Here is a 17091-nt window from a genome sequence, read left to right on the forward strand (position 1 = left end):
TAGTTTGAGACCCCTGACCGGTAACGCTGTGGAGCACTACGTCACACTAAACAGAGAGGCAGACAGAGAGCTGGACGAAGAGGAAGAGGTCGACGAACAAGAGAGGAAAGAAAAGCTCCACAGGTCGTAGGATCTACTCCATGTGTATTCTTTGTACAAGATAAGCGCTCTCAATGAAAAAACACTCCGCTCCCATTTTTACCTCCAGCCTCTCTCACAAACGGATCCTCGAGCTTCCAAGTGGTCTTCAACGCGACCACAACTCCCTTCTTCTTCTTCTACTTTCTCTGCTTTTCTCTCCCACATTGCTACAAAGAGTCTCCTCCTCTCCAACGCATCTTTTTCTCTTCTTCGCATCCCTCCATCTCTTTTAGTACATCTACGTCTGAACGCACAAAAACAAAAACACGAATCGACTCCTTTTCTACGACGCTAGAATGCAACACTAATTTTTTTTGTAAGTCTTTTTCATCGTGTTTTTTCCAATTGTGCAGCTGCTAAATACAATGATGGTATTCTAAACATATTTAATCTCAAAGTTAATGAGTTACTATCCTTGGATGTTAAAAATGAAGCACAGCCGATGGATTAATACATAACGGTGTGTGTGTGTGTGTGTGTTACGGGTGTAATGTGAGGGTGAATAAACGACTGGGAAAGTGACTGTGTCTTGATATTTATCCATAAACACACACACTCGCGCACAAACACACTTACAATCACACACACACACACACACACACACACATTCCGCCTGAGCATGTGTGATAGTAGAAACACCTGAAGAAGCATAATTGCACCGGACATTGTTGTGTCCTCCTTAACGTTTATGTACAAGACAGATTCATGTTTGCTCATGCAGCAGATGCTTTGTTCCAGTGTGTAGTGACTACCGGTACTCTGTTGACTAATCCAACGGCTTGGATCAATGCTTGAGACAGACATGTGGGTGAAAAACTAGTGACAGGTGGAGGAAATGTAGAAACACATAGGAGATACTGACGTGACGTGATGTGAACCAACGCTTGTAAAGAATGAAGCTAACTACAGTGTGCACCTTTTTCTCCTCCCTCCCTCCCTCCCGTGTCTGTCTGTCCAGATTCAACACACTGATTAACAGAACCACCAGCGTCATCCATCCGTCCATCAGTCCATCGCTCCACCGAGTCTCCGTCCCGCTCTCTCCTCTGTGGGCTCTTCAGGTTCTCCGGCGGACGGACGGACGGACAGGCGGGCTGGGTCGAACGCTAGGCTTAGCTGCTAACGCTAGGCTAGACTAGGACAGACCGAGTCTGGGCTTGGCAAAGACCAGCGTCTGGCTAAGCTAACGGCCGGGCAGGTGCTAGGCTACCTACTGAAGAGCGAGTGGAGCTGGTGCTGATGGCTGTAACACTGGCTGCTGCGGGGCGACTCGGTGCGATCCATCACCGCCTGGAACCAACCGGCCACGTCCACGTCCAGCACCTCGTAACGGTGGATGAAACTATGCTCCTCGATGAGGGAGACAGGCACAGAGATACAGAGGGAGGGAGACGGTTCAGTTACATTTCACCTTTGGGTAATTCTGGTGAATCTCATACATTTATGACTGGTTTCTCACCAGCAGCTGGTGGTATTTTGGCCTTTTTCTGTGATCCTTTGTGAGGCTGTGAATTGTAAACGATAAATTTATGAAACATTTCTTGCCAGGGAAATTCAATGTGATACATAGAGCAACAGTGACATTTGACTATACTAAAGAAAATGATTTGCTCTTGAATGTAGCACCGGGATCTTATTCTATCTGCAGTTAGAAACTCACCTGATGACCTGAGAGCTCTGACTGGATCCGTTTTAGAGTGAGATTTGTACTCACCAGTCTTTGACGAAGGACTGGAAGTCGAGGGAGAAGCCCATGCCGAGAGGCAGCAGAGGAGGATCTTCCTGCAGCACTTTGGTCAGAACCTCAAAATCTGTCTTGCAGTTCTTGTAGGGAAACTGTCCCGTGGCCAGCTCCACCTGGAGGAAAACAAGGAGCCATTAACATCCACCGCCATCGACGACAAAGCAGCGCCACCTCTTCCTGTATGCTTACAACGAACTGTGCGTAAGGCCATATATCTCCCGGGACGGCCCATGGATTTATCTTATACAGAACAATAGTAATAACAACAACAAAAACAGATGATTAACATTTTTTAAAACGTTTTCATCCTTTTATGTTTGGTGCATGTTATTTTGGCTGCTGATCTCAGGTCTGTTTTACCAGAGAGATGCTAAGGCTCCACACGTCTGCTCGGATGTCATAGTCAGGTTTGGTGGGATCTGGAGGGTCTATTCTCTCGGGCTGCAAGAATACGAGATCAGGCAACACATTGGTTTAGGGGATCAGTGTGTGTGTGTGTGTGTGTGTGTCATGTGTCTATTTTGTATTCTTCCGTTTGCGTTTCGGGTGTAGCTTGAGTGGGTTTTTCACTCACCGCCATGTAGGCAGCACAGCCGGCGCTGCGGGTCTTGGCCTTGGAGTCGACGAGGCGTCCGCTGATGCCGAAGTCGCACAGTTTGATCTGACCTTTCGCGTCCAGGAGGATGTTGGAGGGTTTGACGTCCCGGTGGATGACGCCGTGTTTCTCTTTCAGGTACAGCAACGCCTTCACTATCTGGAGCGGAAACACACACACACACACTAAGAATATGAGAACAAAGCAATCAAGAGAGCAGTGTCACATTTTCCCATCTGTGTGTGTGTTTCTGCCACTTACTGCCACTGTCATCTTTCCAAGGATTCGCTCTGGGATGGGGCCCTGGATTCTCTTCTTCAGCTTCTCCGCACACGTTCCCATCAGCTCCATGGCGATGAATACATCCGTCTGCACACACACACACACGCACATCCAGCTTTTAGCAGTTTGTTTAAGGTTTGTTTAAGGTGCCCGTGTATGTATTTTGGAGACACCCACGCTGGTAACTATGGCTCCGTAGCACTGGATGATGTACGGGCAGTCATGACTCTTCAGCACCACATCCAGGTCCATCAGGATCCTCTTGTTCTCGTCCTTGTTTCCTGTGCGACGCATTTGCTGGTGACACACACACAGAGAAACAAGCCATCAGAAAAGACTCCTCTGGTGCGCTGACTGACTGCCTGGTTGTTAAACAGCTCGGGCGGCTACAATTAAGTCATCTCTTAAATAGGAGGGTTGTTATGTGGGGTTATTACTGCCACTGTGTTGGTAAATTAGTCACAATTAGATCACAACACAAAATCAGAGCGCTAAGCCGGGGTTAGCGTCGAGCTCCTGCTGTATTTTGATCTTGTTGAAGTCTTTGTGGTCCCTGTGGGGAAATTCTGTCTTGTATTTTGAAACTAAGCCTCAAGAAAAGACCGCCCGCATAATGTGCATTTGTTCTGTTTGCCTCTTATCAACCTATCAAAAGTTAGTCTGTATTTTTAGAGCAAAGGACGTGCTGCGTGATTCGTGAACGGTGGTGCATAAAGTTCCTACTTTGACAGCGATGACATGGCCGGTCTTCTTGAATCGCACTTTGAAGACCTGTCCACAGGTCCCGCTGCCGATCTCCCCCTCGCTGATCAGGTCCGTCACCTCCGCTGGATACCGCTGTGGGCAAAACAAGACTTTGGAATCACGCTCAAGATATTGTTTCTGGTCAATGTTGTTTCTGTGCAAACACTCCCGAGCTGAAAATAGATGAGAGAGGCAAGTTCAGATTTTCTGCTTCGTGAGGAAACAGTAAACCCCTCTGGGTCATTCAGGAACAAATGATGTGTAATTAAGCTGCTCCCTCATTGGCCATGTCTCAGAATACCAGCACACAGTGGGCAGATGCGTCATCTCCCCGCTTCGTTAAAATTGAATCACTGTGCGACTGAGATGCTGTGAGTGGTGCCTCGTCGAGTGCTTGATGTAGCGACCCCTCTGGGCGAATGAGAGGAAGTACAAACAAACAGCGACGATGAGTCAAATCGTTTTCTCCAGCTTCCTTTAAACCCTGACTGGCTTTGACTCCGACCGAAAATATAAATCTTTCAACACAACTCACGAGTACAAAAGTCAAAGTAATTTCCTAAAGGAACTGAGCACTGTAGTTTCTAGCAAACAGGTGTAGCACGTACATTTGTTGGGGACTATTTTCAGCTGTGGATTAATACACACTTAACTCTGTTGGGAGTATTCACAGCAGCAGGACGGAGTGTGTGGGACTGATTCAAAATAAACTACAGTGCCCATGTTCATCGTAATGAAGGAACATGTCCCCCTGTGCAGCAGTGCAGCATCACAGAGATAAATGGCAAAGAGGAAAAAGATGTATCACTCAAATATCACCTGCCTCATGACCTCTCATGTAATGCATCACATGTCGGGCATTGACATTTCCACACGAGAGAAAGTCAACGTGTGTCATCGCGCGTCACATCTCACCTGACCGTCGATCTTCAGGTAACCCGTCTGTTTCATGATCTCCTGCAGTTTCTGGTCGATCTCTGCACTGCGGGGACGAAACACACGATAACGCACAACGTGAGGGAGCGGAAACGAGACGTGAAGTGTGTTTCAGTGTGAAACGTCCACAGCAAGATGAGGCTTCTGACTCAAATGGATGCTGTGTCACACATGATGGATCCACGTGCAGAGAGTGTGTGTGTGTGTTTCTGTACACCTCTTACTGATACCACATAAACACAATAAGAACCATAAATACAGGTCCTCAGATGAACATCAGCATGTGTCCACATACTTCTCTAAGCTCTTCTGCAGGCCATATGGAGGCGTGGGCAGGGTGAGCATGTGTCGCGGGCGGCTGGGGTAGGGGTGGTGCTGAGGAGAGCTCTCTGAAGAAGATGATCGGCTGCCCCCATCGTTGGCCAGTGGCAGCTGGAGGGCTGGGGGGGGGGGGGACATGACACATTAGAAACAGAGAACAGAACAGAACGAATGGCACAGTACGTTTTTCGCCCGAGGCCAGCATGCCAGAAGGTGTAAGATGATGTGTATTCATGCATTCACTGACTCCACCGTTTTAGTGGGTTACAGATGTCAATGTTCTCTTTGACGTATAATTTAACCGCCACATAAACTTGGTGTTTTTGTTTCCCCCGAAGCTACAATTTTGTTTTTTCACCGATGTCCCGACCTCACGTTGAAACAAACACGACGGTTATCTCGGAGCAGAAGCAAAACCACCTGCGAGGGACGGCGCAGGATTAGCCCCGCAGCTTAGGAGGTTCAGTTTAGGGATGTGGACGTCCACAGATCGTCTTTAAAGGGAAACTAAGGTTTATGAACACTCGGGTTGTCTTTCATTAGCTGCAGCCATTGGTTTTATTAGTTATGACAGCATTGTACACACCAACACGACTGCTGAGATTTCAGAATGTGGCAACATTACAAACCATGCGGTCAACGCGGGAAAAAGTCGATCATACAGGTTGTAAACGACTCAACTGTTTATTTGGATGGAAAATCAGAAGTGAGCGCTCCCGTTATGATGTTAATAATCCGTCATTGCACAGGAAAACTGGGAGGGGGCACAACCACGACGAACCATTGGTCAAAGCTGAACCAGGAAGTCAATCTGTGAAAACAGTGTTTGTGTCTCTCCCAAATTACTTTGGCGAAGCTGAGTATTTCTTTTAACCTACATCATCATTTAACTTCTCGTATTTGTTGCCCCATTGGACATCTTCTTTGCGGTGTCACCGTGATCCCAAGACGACTTTAAAACCCTGGACAGCGTTGACGGACGTAGGTCCCGTTCTCAACCATAGGTCGACGTCATGCATTCAAGGACGTGTTAAAACTCAGCCGACCTGGTAATATCAGGTGTACGTGCCAGCAAGCACTGCCACGTTTTTAAATGGAGAACAATCTAAAGTAGTATTAGCACCAACGATGAGTATGAACGCTAAGTGCGAGAGGAGTTTAAATGCCTACTTATTCACAATTTCACTCCAGCAACGTTTTTTTGCAAAACACGCACAGGACCATGCAGCTGTTATACATTTTATCATTAACATTGTTGTAGTTTTTGTGGCAGAAGGCTGGCAGCTCTTCTGCGCCACCTGAGGATGGATCAGCCTGCAAGGGGAGAATCAGTTAGTGAAGAGGAGGTCGGGGTTAGTGGGGAGAGGAAGAGCGACTCAGGCAGTCTTTGGCACAGGCCGCATCTCCAGAGTTCGGCTGGCTCCAGATGGACGGATGCGAGGACAGACGGGCAGACACACAAAACACACAGATTCTCTCGCAGGCACCGCTGCACCGCCTCCAGCTCACACAGTGCTGCTGCAAAACGAAGGAGCATTGGGGGGGGGGGGGGGGGGGGGGGGGGGATGCCAGAGGATGAATAACGGGCAAACAACATCAAACGGAGAGAGGGGAGAAATTCGGCCAAAACTGCATAGCACAGACTAAGCTGGAAGTCAGTCAGTTAGACTCGGACAGGAAGTCCTCGGGCGCCACACACAGATAACAGAGGGAGAAAGAGCAGCCGGAGTGTTCACGGCACTGCAGACGGACCAGTGGGGATGCTGGATTAGAGGCTGTGTCGGACAAAACACAACCCAAAACATCGTGTCGTGCAGAAAAAGCCGCATGCACCGTGATTCTCCGCCTCCCGCAAAACGAAGGTTAATCATCAGACACACGTTCACACACACACACACACACACACACACACACACACAGTGAACATCAACGCACACCAACACTGCCCTGCCACTGGCACACACTGACAAGAGAGAGGAGTCAGAATGGAAAGATGGAGCGAGGACGTGACTTTTAGGGGAGGTTCGACATAACTGATGGGCCTAAATATCAGAAGTAGTCTCACAGACACGGGTTTAACTGCTGCCGCTCAGTGGAGGTTCTCATTCAGGAGTAAACTCCACAGATAATGGTGTGAGAACCGGAATAAGAAACTAAGTACGTGCGTGCATGTGTTTACGCTGGCTTGCTCAACGATGTGGTTAATACATGTCTATGACACCAACCTGGTCACCTGATGCCAACATAAATTAATTCTTAAATATTACTTGATTACTTAAAAGACCATCTCGTCAAGCTGGCTGGAATACAACATGCCCCTTTATTTGCTGGAGAGGGTGAATGGACTTTTACAGTCACTCGTTAAAGGCATAAGAAGACTTTTTTTAAAGACTGTTAATTACACTGGATGTGAGAAACGTGCATCAAAGTGTTAAAAAGACGAACGTGAGGAAAGGAGGGAAACCTGACTCGTGAAAATGTGATAACTGCCTGTGTTTATCGCTGTATTTCTTATTTTTTGAATCCCATCAAAGATAAGGGAGGAGGGGATGGGGAACAGGTTTTTTTTGAGGGGGGGGGGGGGTTGAGGGGGGGAGACAGAAAGGTGCAGTGGCAGAGAGAGCGATGGATTGAATGATACCTGCACGCTGGGAAGGGGCTGGAGCAGGACTGAGCTGGATCACGATGACTAGACAGAGGGAAAAAATATACACACACACACATATTACTGCACTGTTCTACTGAGACAAACACACACACACACACGCACACACACTCCATCATATAACAAATGGGGGGGACAAAACCCACACTTTCTTCTTTATAAGGCCCTTGTTCTCAATAGGAGTGTATATTAGAGGATAAGATCTGTCTCTATTCTATCTTTTTCTTATTGTCAATAAATTAAGAGCCCAGCGCATAATATATAATACAAATGAATTAATATTCGGAGACAACCAGGTGATACCTGAGCATGCGCGGGTTTAAATGGCTCCTCTGTGTCGCCTGATGAAAACACCTGGGCAGATTCTAAACAAGCATATTTCTACTCGTCCTTCCTTGAACTAAAAACTAAACTTATGCTGCTCAAAATGTTAGTGTACAGCAGCTCATAAGAACGCCCATCTGCTGAAGAAGACACAGTTAATACCACCCAGCTGTCCGTAATATTAACAATAATGAGAACACACCTGTTTTTCAAAGGCAGGCACTGTGCGTGAGCTCGTGTCGTCTGTTCCTGTCCGGTGTTTGCAGCAGCAAAGTCCCTTTGAAAGACACTTTGTCCACTAAACGTCTCTGTCTTCCGCCGCGTCTCGACGCTCTCATGTGGTCCAGCTGCTCAGGCGTGGCTCTGCGAGGATGGACCGTCTGCACCTTTGATCCGCCCAGGTTTAGTTATTTGCAGGTAAATTAAAACGCCCCGCCCCCCGCGGTCTGTGGTGCGTTCAAGAGCTCCACGTTAAAACCTGGAGGTATGAGTTGTCGAATCATTTCAGTCATTTATCGATCAAAAATTACATTCTTTGTTTACATCTTGGTCTTGGTTGAATCAAACAAGCAATCTGAAGACTCAAGACATTTTTTCGTAAATGACTAATTGAATAATAACAAATAAAAAATGATTCAACTAGTAATTAGGTGCAGCACTATTCTGAATAAATATATATGCATATAGCTTTTCAAATATTTCTCATTATAATATTTTTGCTCTCAGATATATCTGGACACCTAGTGTGAAGTTTAGACATCCCTTTTTTCAAATTAAAATTTGCACCTCAAACAAAAATAGGAACAAGAAACTCACAACGCTGTAAACTGTAAAGGGGTTAAGTGTTTATATGTTGAGATATGTTTACTTTATTGGAAGAGAGTCAGTGATTATCTGTTGTACGAGAGTATTGTGTGTGTGTGTGTGTGTGTGTGTGTGTGTGTGTGTGTGTGTGTGTGTGTGTGTGTGTGTGTGTGTTTAGGAATGCAGAGCCCTGTCTGTACCTGCAACAGGAGCAGGTGTGTGGCACTGCTGGAAATATGACACAAAACACAAAACTGGCTGCAGAGAGGAAACAAATGTAAAGAGGGCCAACCGGCATGGAAGAGTATGTCCATATTTATCTGTTCATGGTTCTAGAGACAAAACAGTGGGTCTAATGTCAGTGAAGTATGTAAAAACAGTGCAGTTCACAGGAGTGAAACACAACTTCTTTGCAATTCTGGTATTGTGTTCTCTCTGTAAAAATAAAATTAAAAGAGTAACTTACAATCATTTCAGTCACATAAGCAAAACAAGTAAATGAGCACATAATCTTACCAAAATATACCCCAAACCAGGGGGAATATCTACCTGCACTTTGCCTCCCATCAACCAATGAGCTTTTGGTTTAATTTTCTACCATATATGGTCAGAGCGAGGAGACAGAGAAAGAGTAAGATCTGCAGAAACAGCAGAGGTGGAGGGGGGCGTGGTCTATTGTTGTGTTTTTGCAGTGCGGGTGTAAAGTTTCTTCTCAAACCCTGTCATTACCCGGAGCCCCGGTCCTCCTGATCTGTCACACATCAAAGATGAGCGGATAAAAATGTAGGGGTAGCGTGTCGCAGCATGAACGAGACGGAGCAAACACACACACACACACACACACGCACACACACTCACACACTGTTAGCATTGCAAGGTGTGTGCTTACACTATGTAAGCAATACAATTACACAAAAATACACATCAACTTTATATTACGTTGTATGGAGAGGAGGAATGATTTTAATAACCAATAGCGCATTCAATGTGCATATTGGCATGCAAGTATTGTTTCCTTTAACTGTTCATTGTTCAGCCTCCATCCTGCTTCAGATACAAAAGCCTCCTATCTCTCCTATATGGTATGTACAGTTAGTACAAGTGTTTCCAAATATATTAAATATTACAGACATATTTACAAATTCAGCTACTTAAAAAAAACCCTCAACATTTGTAAATCCTCCTGAGCTGCCGGCTTCTCTTCCTTTGTGATTGAATAAAAGGGAGTTCACTGGCTTTTACCGCAATTCCCCTCAGTCAGCAGTTACCACAGAAGAAGAGTTTTGCTATCATTCTGCAAATTCAGTGCACATCTTTCTGCCTTTAAACAGTTAACGTACTGCAATACGGTGTTTAAATGTGCACACTGTGAAAACAAAGTGTCCATCCGTAGCTCTACTCTTTCACTCGGTCGTCATCCTGTTGGTTCATTTCTGCAGCCACAGGGCACTGTCTTCTCTTACACCACCTCACATATGAAGCAGCTTCCTGCTGCTCCCTTCAGCACAGGGAAACCGACTCACACTGAGGTCATTATGAGGTGTGTGTGTGTGTGAGTGAGTGAGTAAGATGACAATACTTTTCTGGATCATACACACGTCAACAGATATGTCAACACACAATAAAAATGTGAATATTGGATAAAGCCAGTTGAACATTATTGATAAATTTCGTTGACAGATTAGAGTCAACAGGTTTTTTTTTGGAGAGAATTTTGGAAATCTCTTTTCATCACTCCATAAATCAGAAAATACGGTTAACAGAGACAATCAATAATGTTTTCCACATGTTTAGGAATTAAATGTATAAATCAGGCTTGTACACTAAAATAATTAATCATATTAATCACATAATATGCAAGAAACCGGTTGATATTTTTTCTTCAGTGGTGCAAATTCAGCCGATCAAATTCTCAAAGAACAACAACTTGGACTTGGACTTTTTTATTATATATATATTTCACTGTTGAATCTTTGCAACAATCACCAATCTGTTTGTTTTCTTCACGTAAAGAAAGATTAATGTTGTTTAATGTCCTCACTTTAATAATTCATTCATTCAAATATAAACGAGTCACAAGAGGATTCTTTATTAATAAACAGCACAAAAGAAACTGAAAAGAGAAGTTACAGAATCATAAAAATGGAGAAAACAAACACTTTTGTAGGTGAATATATATTTTTGTTGAAGTCCACATGGGATCCATACAGTATTTATAAAAATGTAAAATATTTTCGGGATCACTGAAAACTCGTAGCACCAACCTCGGCCTCGTGTAGAAACTGCTGCATCTTGTTTCTGACCCACAGAAATGTTGCTGTTGGCACTGATATTTATTTGTCCACTATATTGTGCTGTTGATTTAGTGAACGCATAGCCTGTAAGGACACGCAAAGCAAGTGTTCACCTTTCTACCAGTAGATGGCAGTATAACTGCATTTAAACCATAGATTTAGTAATACAAACTGACCTGTTTGTATTACTACATCGTCCAACTTAACTAAATTCAAACGTCTGGACTCAGTATATGAACTATAACTTGTATAAGTAGGCTATAAGAGTTATAGAACTCAGTGTAACTTGCGATGCGTGGACGTCGAGGGCAGAGAGACAGTTATGCGCTGCTCTCTCCCCATGAGCCTGGCTGCTGTTGGCAGATTTAACCCCGTTGTGAGGCCAGATGTCTCTCTCTTTGTTTTGACCAACTTCCTACCAATCACGCTGACCTCACTAGAAAACAACTCAGCACCATCTAGTGGACTGAAAAAGCAATTGATTTGATTTTTCTAGTAATTTATTTATTTTTTATTTTTTTTGTTTTCATAGTTTATATCATAAAAGATCGATACTTGGCGTCCGTGTATCGATACAATATCGCCACGCAAAATATCGCGATACTGTGCTCTGATGTTCATGGTTAATGTGCATGAGTTGTAGGCCTATACATCATGCATTTACAAGTTATATTTGTGTCATTTAAGAACGAAACATACCTACATGGAAGAGCGAGCATGTGTTCATGATCATGAGGCTATAAATAATGACAATTGAAAAAATAAAGATGTTTGGTTTATTTTGTTTGAACATTAAGCATCATTTATCTACCTCATTGATGTAATTGTCACACTAACCCCAACCCTAACCCTAACCCTAACCCAGAAGAGGGATTAAGAGGAACCTCATGTGCCCGTGCTTTCAGCTTATCTGTGGTAAGCAGAAAATTTAATTTTTTAACCTCCCTTCCCCTTTTAGCATCTCCTCTCCGTCTGTCCCGCTGGCGGTTGCTCTGCTGTCAGGCTGTTTTTAATAAAATTGTTTAATTGTTTTTTTATTTCTTAGGGGTTTTTTTAAAGCCTTTTTAAAGGACAGCCCCCTTGTGCCAGTGCCCCTCGTGGCCCTCTTAGGAGGGCCCCGCTCTTAACTAAACCTAACCCTAACCCGTGTTTACCAGCCTAATCCTAACCCCTAACCTTAAATCAAGTCTTAACCCTAAAATGTATACTGTATATCCAATAATAGAAGTGAAGCCTTCAGTTGCATGCCATGATAAGGGTTGTCTCTTCATCACCGCCCCTTTAACCCAAACCTATGACTACAAGACCATCCTTTTCCTACCGTCTGCCCAGTCCGATCTCAGGAACACCTGGAGGGAATTTCTTTAAATTTGGCACAAACTCGTCCCGACGCAGGAAACGAAGGAAACATCAGGTCCACAGCGTCCGAGTTCACCTTGGACTTCCTCAATATTTGAGTGACCAGCATCTCCACGAAGATCCTCACGGCCATTTTCCTCTTAGTTTCCTGCATCTTTGCGCAGGAAGAGTCGCTGATGGAGCCACGGGGCTGTGAGAACCACTCTCACAGCCTGACGTTTCCTTCGTTTCCTGCGTCGGGACGAGTCGCTGATGGAGCCACGGGGCTGTACGAATCACTCTCAAACCCTAACATTGACCCATCACCTGTACGATGCCGACCTTCATCTTGTTTTGATGTTAGTGATGGCTTGGCCCACGGACGAGAAGAACCGGCTGATGGCGCTCTTCTTCTTTGGTGGTGTCACGAGGTGATCTATGAGGGCGGAAATGATGAGGTTCCCAAGTTCCGGGTACTTTGTGGTGCTGATGCAGATCAGCACCGTTTCTGCATTGCCCCAATTCTTGCACACCTTCTTAACAACCTTGTTGAGGTCGAAGGTTTGCTCGGAGACATCGAAGTCGACCTTCTCGAGCACGGCCCACGTCCTCGCGAACATTCGTGCGATGATGTCAGTGACGTCCACAAATATTGAGTTCACCTTGGACTTCTTCAATATTTGAGTGACCAGCATCTCCACGAAGATCCTCACGGCCATTTTCCTCTTAGTTTCCTGCATCTTTGCGCAGGAAGAGTCGCTGATGGAGCCACGGGGCTGTGAGAACCACTCTCACAGCCTGACGTTTCCTTTGTTTCCTGCGTCGGGACGAGTCGCTGATGGAGCCACGGGGCTGTAAGAATCACTCTCAAACCCTAACATTGACCCATCACCTGTACGATGCCGACCTTCGTCTTCTTTTGATGTTAGTGATGGCTTGGCCCACAAACGAGAAGAACCGGCTGATGGCGCTCTTCTTCTTTGGTGGTGTCACGAGGTGATCTATGAGGGCGGAAATGATGAGGTTCCCAAGTTCCGGGTACTTTGTGGTGCTGATGCAGATCAGCACCGTTTCTGCATTGCCCCACTTCTTGCACACCTTCTTAACAACCTTGTTGAGGTCGAAGGTTTGCTCGGAGACATCGAAGTCGACCTTCTCGAGCACGGCCCACGTCCTCGCGAACATTCGTGCGATGATGTCAGTGACGTCCACAAAGATTGAGTTCACCTTGGACTTCTTCAATATTTGCACGACCAGAATCTCCACTAAGGACTTCACGGCCATTTTCCTCTGAGTGTCATGTGGAGACACAGGGCTGTGAGAATCACTCTCAGAGCCTGACGTTTCCGTCATTGTTATTATAAAAACACACAATCGTGTTCCATGACTTCTAGCGGCATTATGTTGACTTACATTTATTTACTTAACCCTAACTTTAACCGCTACCAGCCTAATCCTAACCCCTAACCTTAAATCAAGTCTTAACCCTGAAATGTATACTGTATATCCAATAATAGAAGTGAAGCCTTCAGTTGCATGCCATGATAAGGGTTGTCTCTTCATCACCGCCCCTTTAACCCAAACCTATGACTACAAGACCATCCTTTTCCTACCGTCTGCCCAGTCCGATCTCAGGAACACCTGGAGGGAATTTCGTTAAATTTGGCACAAACTCGTCCCGACGCAGGAAACGAAGGAAACATCAGGTCCACAGCATCCGAGTTCACCTTGGACTTCCTCAATATTTGAGTGACCAGCATCTCCACGAAGATCCTCACGGCCATTTGCCTCTTAGTTTCCTGCATCTTTGCGCAGGAAGAGTCGCTGATGGAGCCACAGGGCTGTGAGAACCACTCTCACAGCCTGACGTTTCCTTCGTTTCCTGCGTCGGGACGAGTCGCTGATGGAGCCACGGGGCTGTAAGAATCACTCTCAAACCCTAACATTGACCCATCACCTGTACGATGCCGACCTTCGTCTTCTTTTGATGTTAGTGATGGCTTGGCCCACAGACGAGAAGAACCGGCTGATGGCGCTCTTCTTCTTTGGTGGTGTCACGAGGTGATCTATGAGGGCGGAAATGATGAGGTTCTCAAGTTCCGGGTACTTTGTGGTGCTGATGCAGATCAGCACCGTTTCTGCATTGCCCCACTTCTTGCACACCTTCTTAACAACCTTGTTGAGGTCGAAGGTTTGCTCGGAGACATCAAAGTCGACCTTCTCGAGCACGGCCCACGTCCTCGCGAACATTCGTGCGATGATGTCAGTGACGTCCACAAAGATTGAGTTCACCTTGGACTTCTTCAATATTTTCACGACCAGAATCCCCACTAAGGACTTCACGGCCATTTTCCTCTGAGTGTCATGTGGAGACACGGGGCTGTGAGAATCACTCTCAGAGCCTGACGTTTCCGCCATTGTCTGCTCCTCCTCGCGGGGCGGCCGTTCTATTATCCCCACAGGTCTGGAAGAATCAGAGTCATCACTTTCAATCGACGAATCCCCCCAAAACGTTTTGTCCGCCTCGCGGGGCGGCCATTCTATTTTCTGCATAGGCCTGTAAGAATCAGAGTCATCACTTTCAATCGACGAATCCCCCCAAAACGTTTTGTCCGCCCCGCGGGGCGGCCATTCTATTATCCCTACAGGTCTGGAAGAATCAGAGTAGTTCTTCTTCTCCTTCTTCTTGGCGGCCGGGTGATCACTCTCAGAGCTTGAGGTTTCCTTCATTGTCTGCTCCTCCTCGCGGGGCGGCCGTTCTATTATCTCCACAGGACTGGAAGAATCAGAGTCATCACTTTCAATCGACGAATCCCCCCAAAACGTTTTCTCCTCCTTGCGGGGAGGCCGTTCTATTATCCCTACAGGTCTGGAAGAATCAGAGTAGTTCTTCTTCTCCTTCTTCTTGGCGGCCGGGTGATCACTCTCAGAGCTTGAGGTTTCCTTCATTGTCTGCTCCTCCTCGCGGGGCGGCCGTTCTATTATCTCCACAGGACTGGAAGAATCAGAGTCATCACTTTCAGTCGACGAATCCCCCCAAAACCTTTTCTCCTCCTCGCGGGGCGGCCGTTCTATTATCCCCACAGGTCTGGAAGAATCAGAGTAGTTCTTCTTCTTCTTCTTCTTCTTGGTGGCCGGGTGATCACTCTCAGAGCTTGAGGTTTCCTTCATTGTCTGCTCCTCCTCGCGGGGCGGCCGTTCTATTATCTCCACAGGACTGGAAGAATCAGAGTCATCACTTTCAATCGACGAATCCCCCGAAAACGTTTTGTCCGCCCCGCGGGGCGGCCATTCTATTATCCCTACAGGTCTGGAAGAATCAGAGTAGTTCTTCTTCTCCTTCTTCTTGGCGGCCGGGTGATCACTCTCAGAGCTTGAGGTTTCCTTCATTGTCTGCTCCTCCTCGCGGGGCGGCCGTTCTATTATCTCCACAGGACTGGAAGAATCAGAGTCATCACTTTCAATCTCAGGGGTTGACGAAAACATTTTCTTCTCCTTGACGGCCGGCCCAGGGCTCCAAGAATTTTGTGGCGTGAGCGAGGTATTCCTCTCCCTTCCTAACACCTTGATCATTATGGAGGTGAGTGGAAGCAACCCGTTTCTGTCGGGCATGGTGAGAGATTTCTGAATAGGGAAGGGATGGACTCTAACCATGACTTCGTTCATGATCATGTCCGTCAACTGATCGAGGTCTGTGATGTCTGTGATGCCCAGAGCAGCTTTAAAGCTGTTGGTGACTATGTTGCTCAGAATGGACTTGGTGAGTCCTTCCATCACCTCCAGGTTCCTGTCCCCAACAGTTGGCAGGGTGGCTTCAACTAATGTATTTATCAAGCCCCAAGGCAGACCCATTACAAGGCCTAGGGTGGTGTGGTCTAGGGTGCCTGATTTCAGCTGTTCCCTCTGTTCAGCTGTCACCTTTTTAAAGAAGGATTTGATCAGCTGTTCAAGGGTTGATCTGATGTTCAAAATCTTGTCCATCTGTGGTTCAGTCATTTTGTAAGTTGCTTCGGATAAACTCTTCTGCAAAATGACTGAATGTTTGGACATTGTCATAGATATAGATATAGACATTCCAGAATTCTGTGACGTGTGTTGCTTTATGACGTGGTTTGTGACATTTGCTGTTGACGCCTTGATGTTGTTGACGCGATGACGTCGTTGACGCGATGACGCAATACGCTAAGCGTACCGTCTCACTTCCGGTCTCCAGCCTGTCGGTTGTCTCGCTGTATGTTTATTATTCAGTACCAGCTGCTGTACATCTAAACATGTAAACACTCGTAGCTCGCTCCATCTTTTAGTGACTCCTGGCTCAATCCAACAGTTGTTTACACGTTGTTCAGTTCTGCTCGGTAACGTTAGCTACCGTACGTTAGCTTAGCAGCTAGCGACGACGTAACTAGCACAACAATCACCTCTGGCCAAATCATTCACAAACGATAACACCGTTACACTGTTTGTTTGGTTAAATATTTGCACTGCTGTTTAGTTAGTTCATTTAATATCATTATATTTCTGTTGTATATATTGTGCATTGTTATAGTACTCAATATCGTTTATGTTTTACTCTGTTACTTTGACTGCTTACCTGTCTCATAATGCTGCTGCGGTGAACACCTTTCCCCTTGCGGGATTAAAAAAGTATCTACCTATCCGTGGATACCATTAAAAAGTGCTTCAAGTTATTTCAATCATGTATCATCTGCTGTTGAGGAAGCTTTCAACGAGGAGCAGCAGAGTCGAGTCGAGTCATGTTGGTAATTGTGGTAAATTTCACTGAGGGGGGAAGTGCAGAGGCCGTAACATGAAGAGAGGTGGTGGACTGTCGTCAAGAGTATAGGTCTGCATGAGTTTATTATCCTGACGTGTTTGAGCACATCGGCCTGCTTGTGTTCGGCGT

At 45.9% G+C, this 17091-nt stretch overlaps 1 protein-coding gene across 2 annotated transcripts; it reads right to left on the reverse strand.

The window, feature by feature from the left end:
- Positions 1–1134: 1134 nt before the first annotated feature.
- LOC306784745 (dual specificity mitogen-activated protein kinase kinase 7-like) lies at positions 1135–8084 on the reverse strand. 2 transcript variants are annotated; one of them, XM_079278852.1, is made up of 12 exons: positions 7955–8084; positions 7405–7452; positions 4738–4882; positions 4422–4488; positions 3486–3599; positions 2940–3059; positions 2742–2849; positions 2460–2639; positions 2246–2326; positions 1856–1998; positions 1601–1646; positions 1135–1491 (listed from the first exon to the last, which is right to left on the reverse strand). In XM_079278852.1, exons 3-12 carry the CDS (start codon positions 4785–4787, stop codon positions 1348–1350), a joined length of 1053 nt encoding a protein of 350 aa, XP_079134978.1. In that variant the 5' UTR covers positions 4788–4882; positions 7405–7452; positions 7955–8084; the 3' UTR covers positions 1135–1347. The 2 variants fall into 2 exon arrangements, with proteins under 2 accessions (XP_079134978.1, XP_079134979.1); XM_079278853.1 differs by lacking the exon at positions 7405–7452 and having other exon boundaries at positions 7955–8034.
- Positions 8085–17091: the final 9007 nt, after the last annotated feature.

Source organism: Melanostigma gelatinosum (genome assembly GCF_949748355.1).
Source record: "Melanostigma gelatinosum genome assembly, chromosome: 11".
Classification (NCBI taxonomy): domain Eukaryota; kingdom Metazoa; phylum Chordata; class Actinopteri; order Perciformes; family Zoarcidae; genus Melanostigma; species Melanostigma gelatinosum.

What these genes read in the sequence shown, in the direction of transcription:
- LOC306784745 (XM_079278852.1), bottom strand. Translation starts at nt 4,787, where the DNA reads ATGCTCACCCTGCCCACGCCTCCATATGGCCTGCAGAAGAGCTTAGAG. An exon ending in CTGCAGAAGAGCTTAGAGAA is followed by an intron (nt 4,489 to 4,737) that starts GTATGTGGACAC and finishes TCGTCCCCGCAG; the next exon opens with TGCAGAGATCGACCAGAAAC. An exon ending in TTGGAAAGATGACAGTGGCA is followed by an intron (nt 2,640 to 2,741) that starts GTAAGTGGCAGA and finishes TTTCCGCTCCAG; the next exon opens with ATAGTGAAGGCGTTGCTGTA.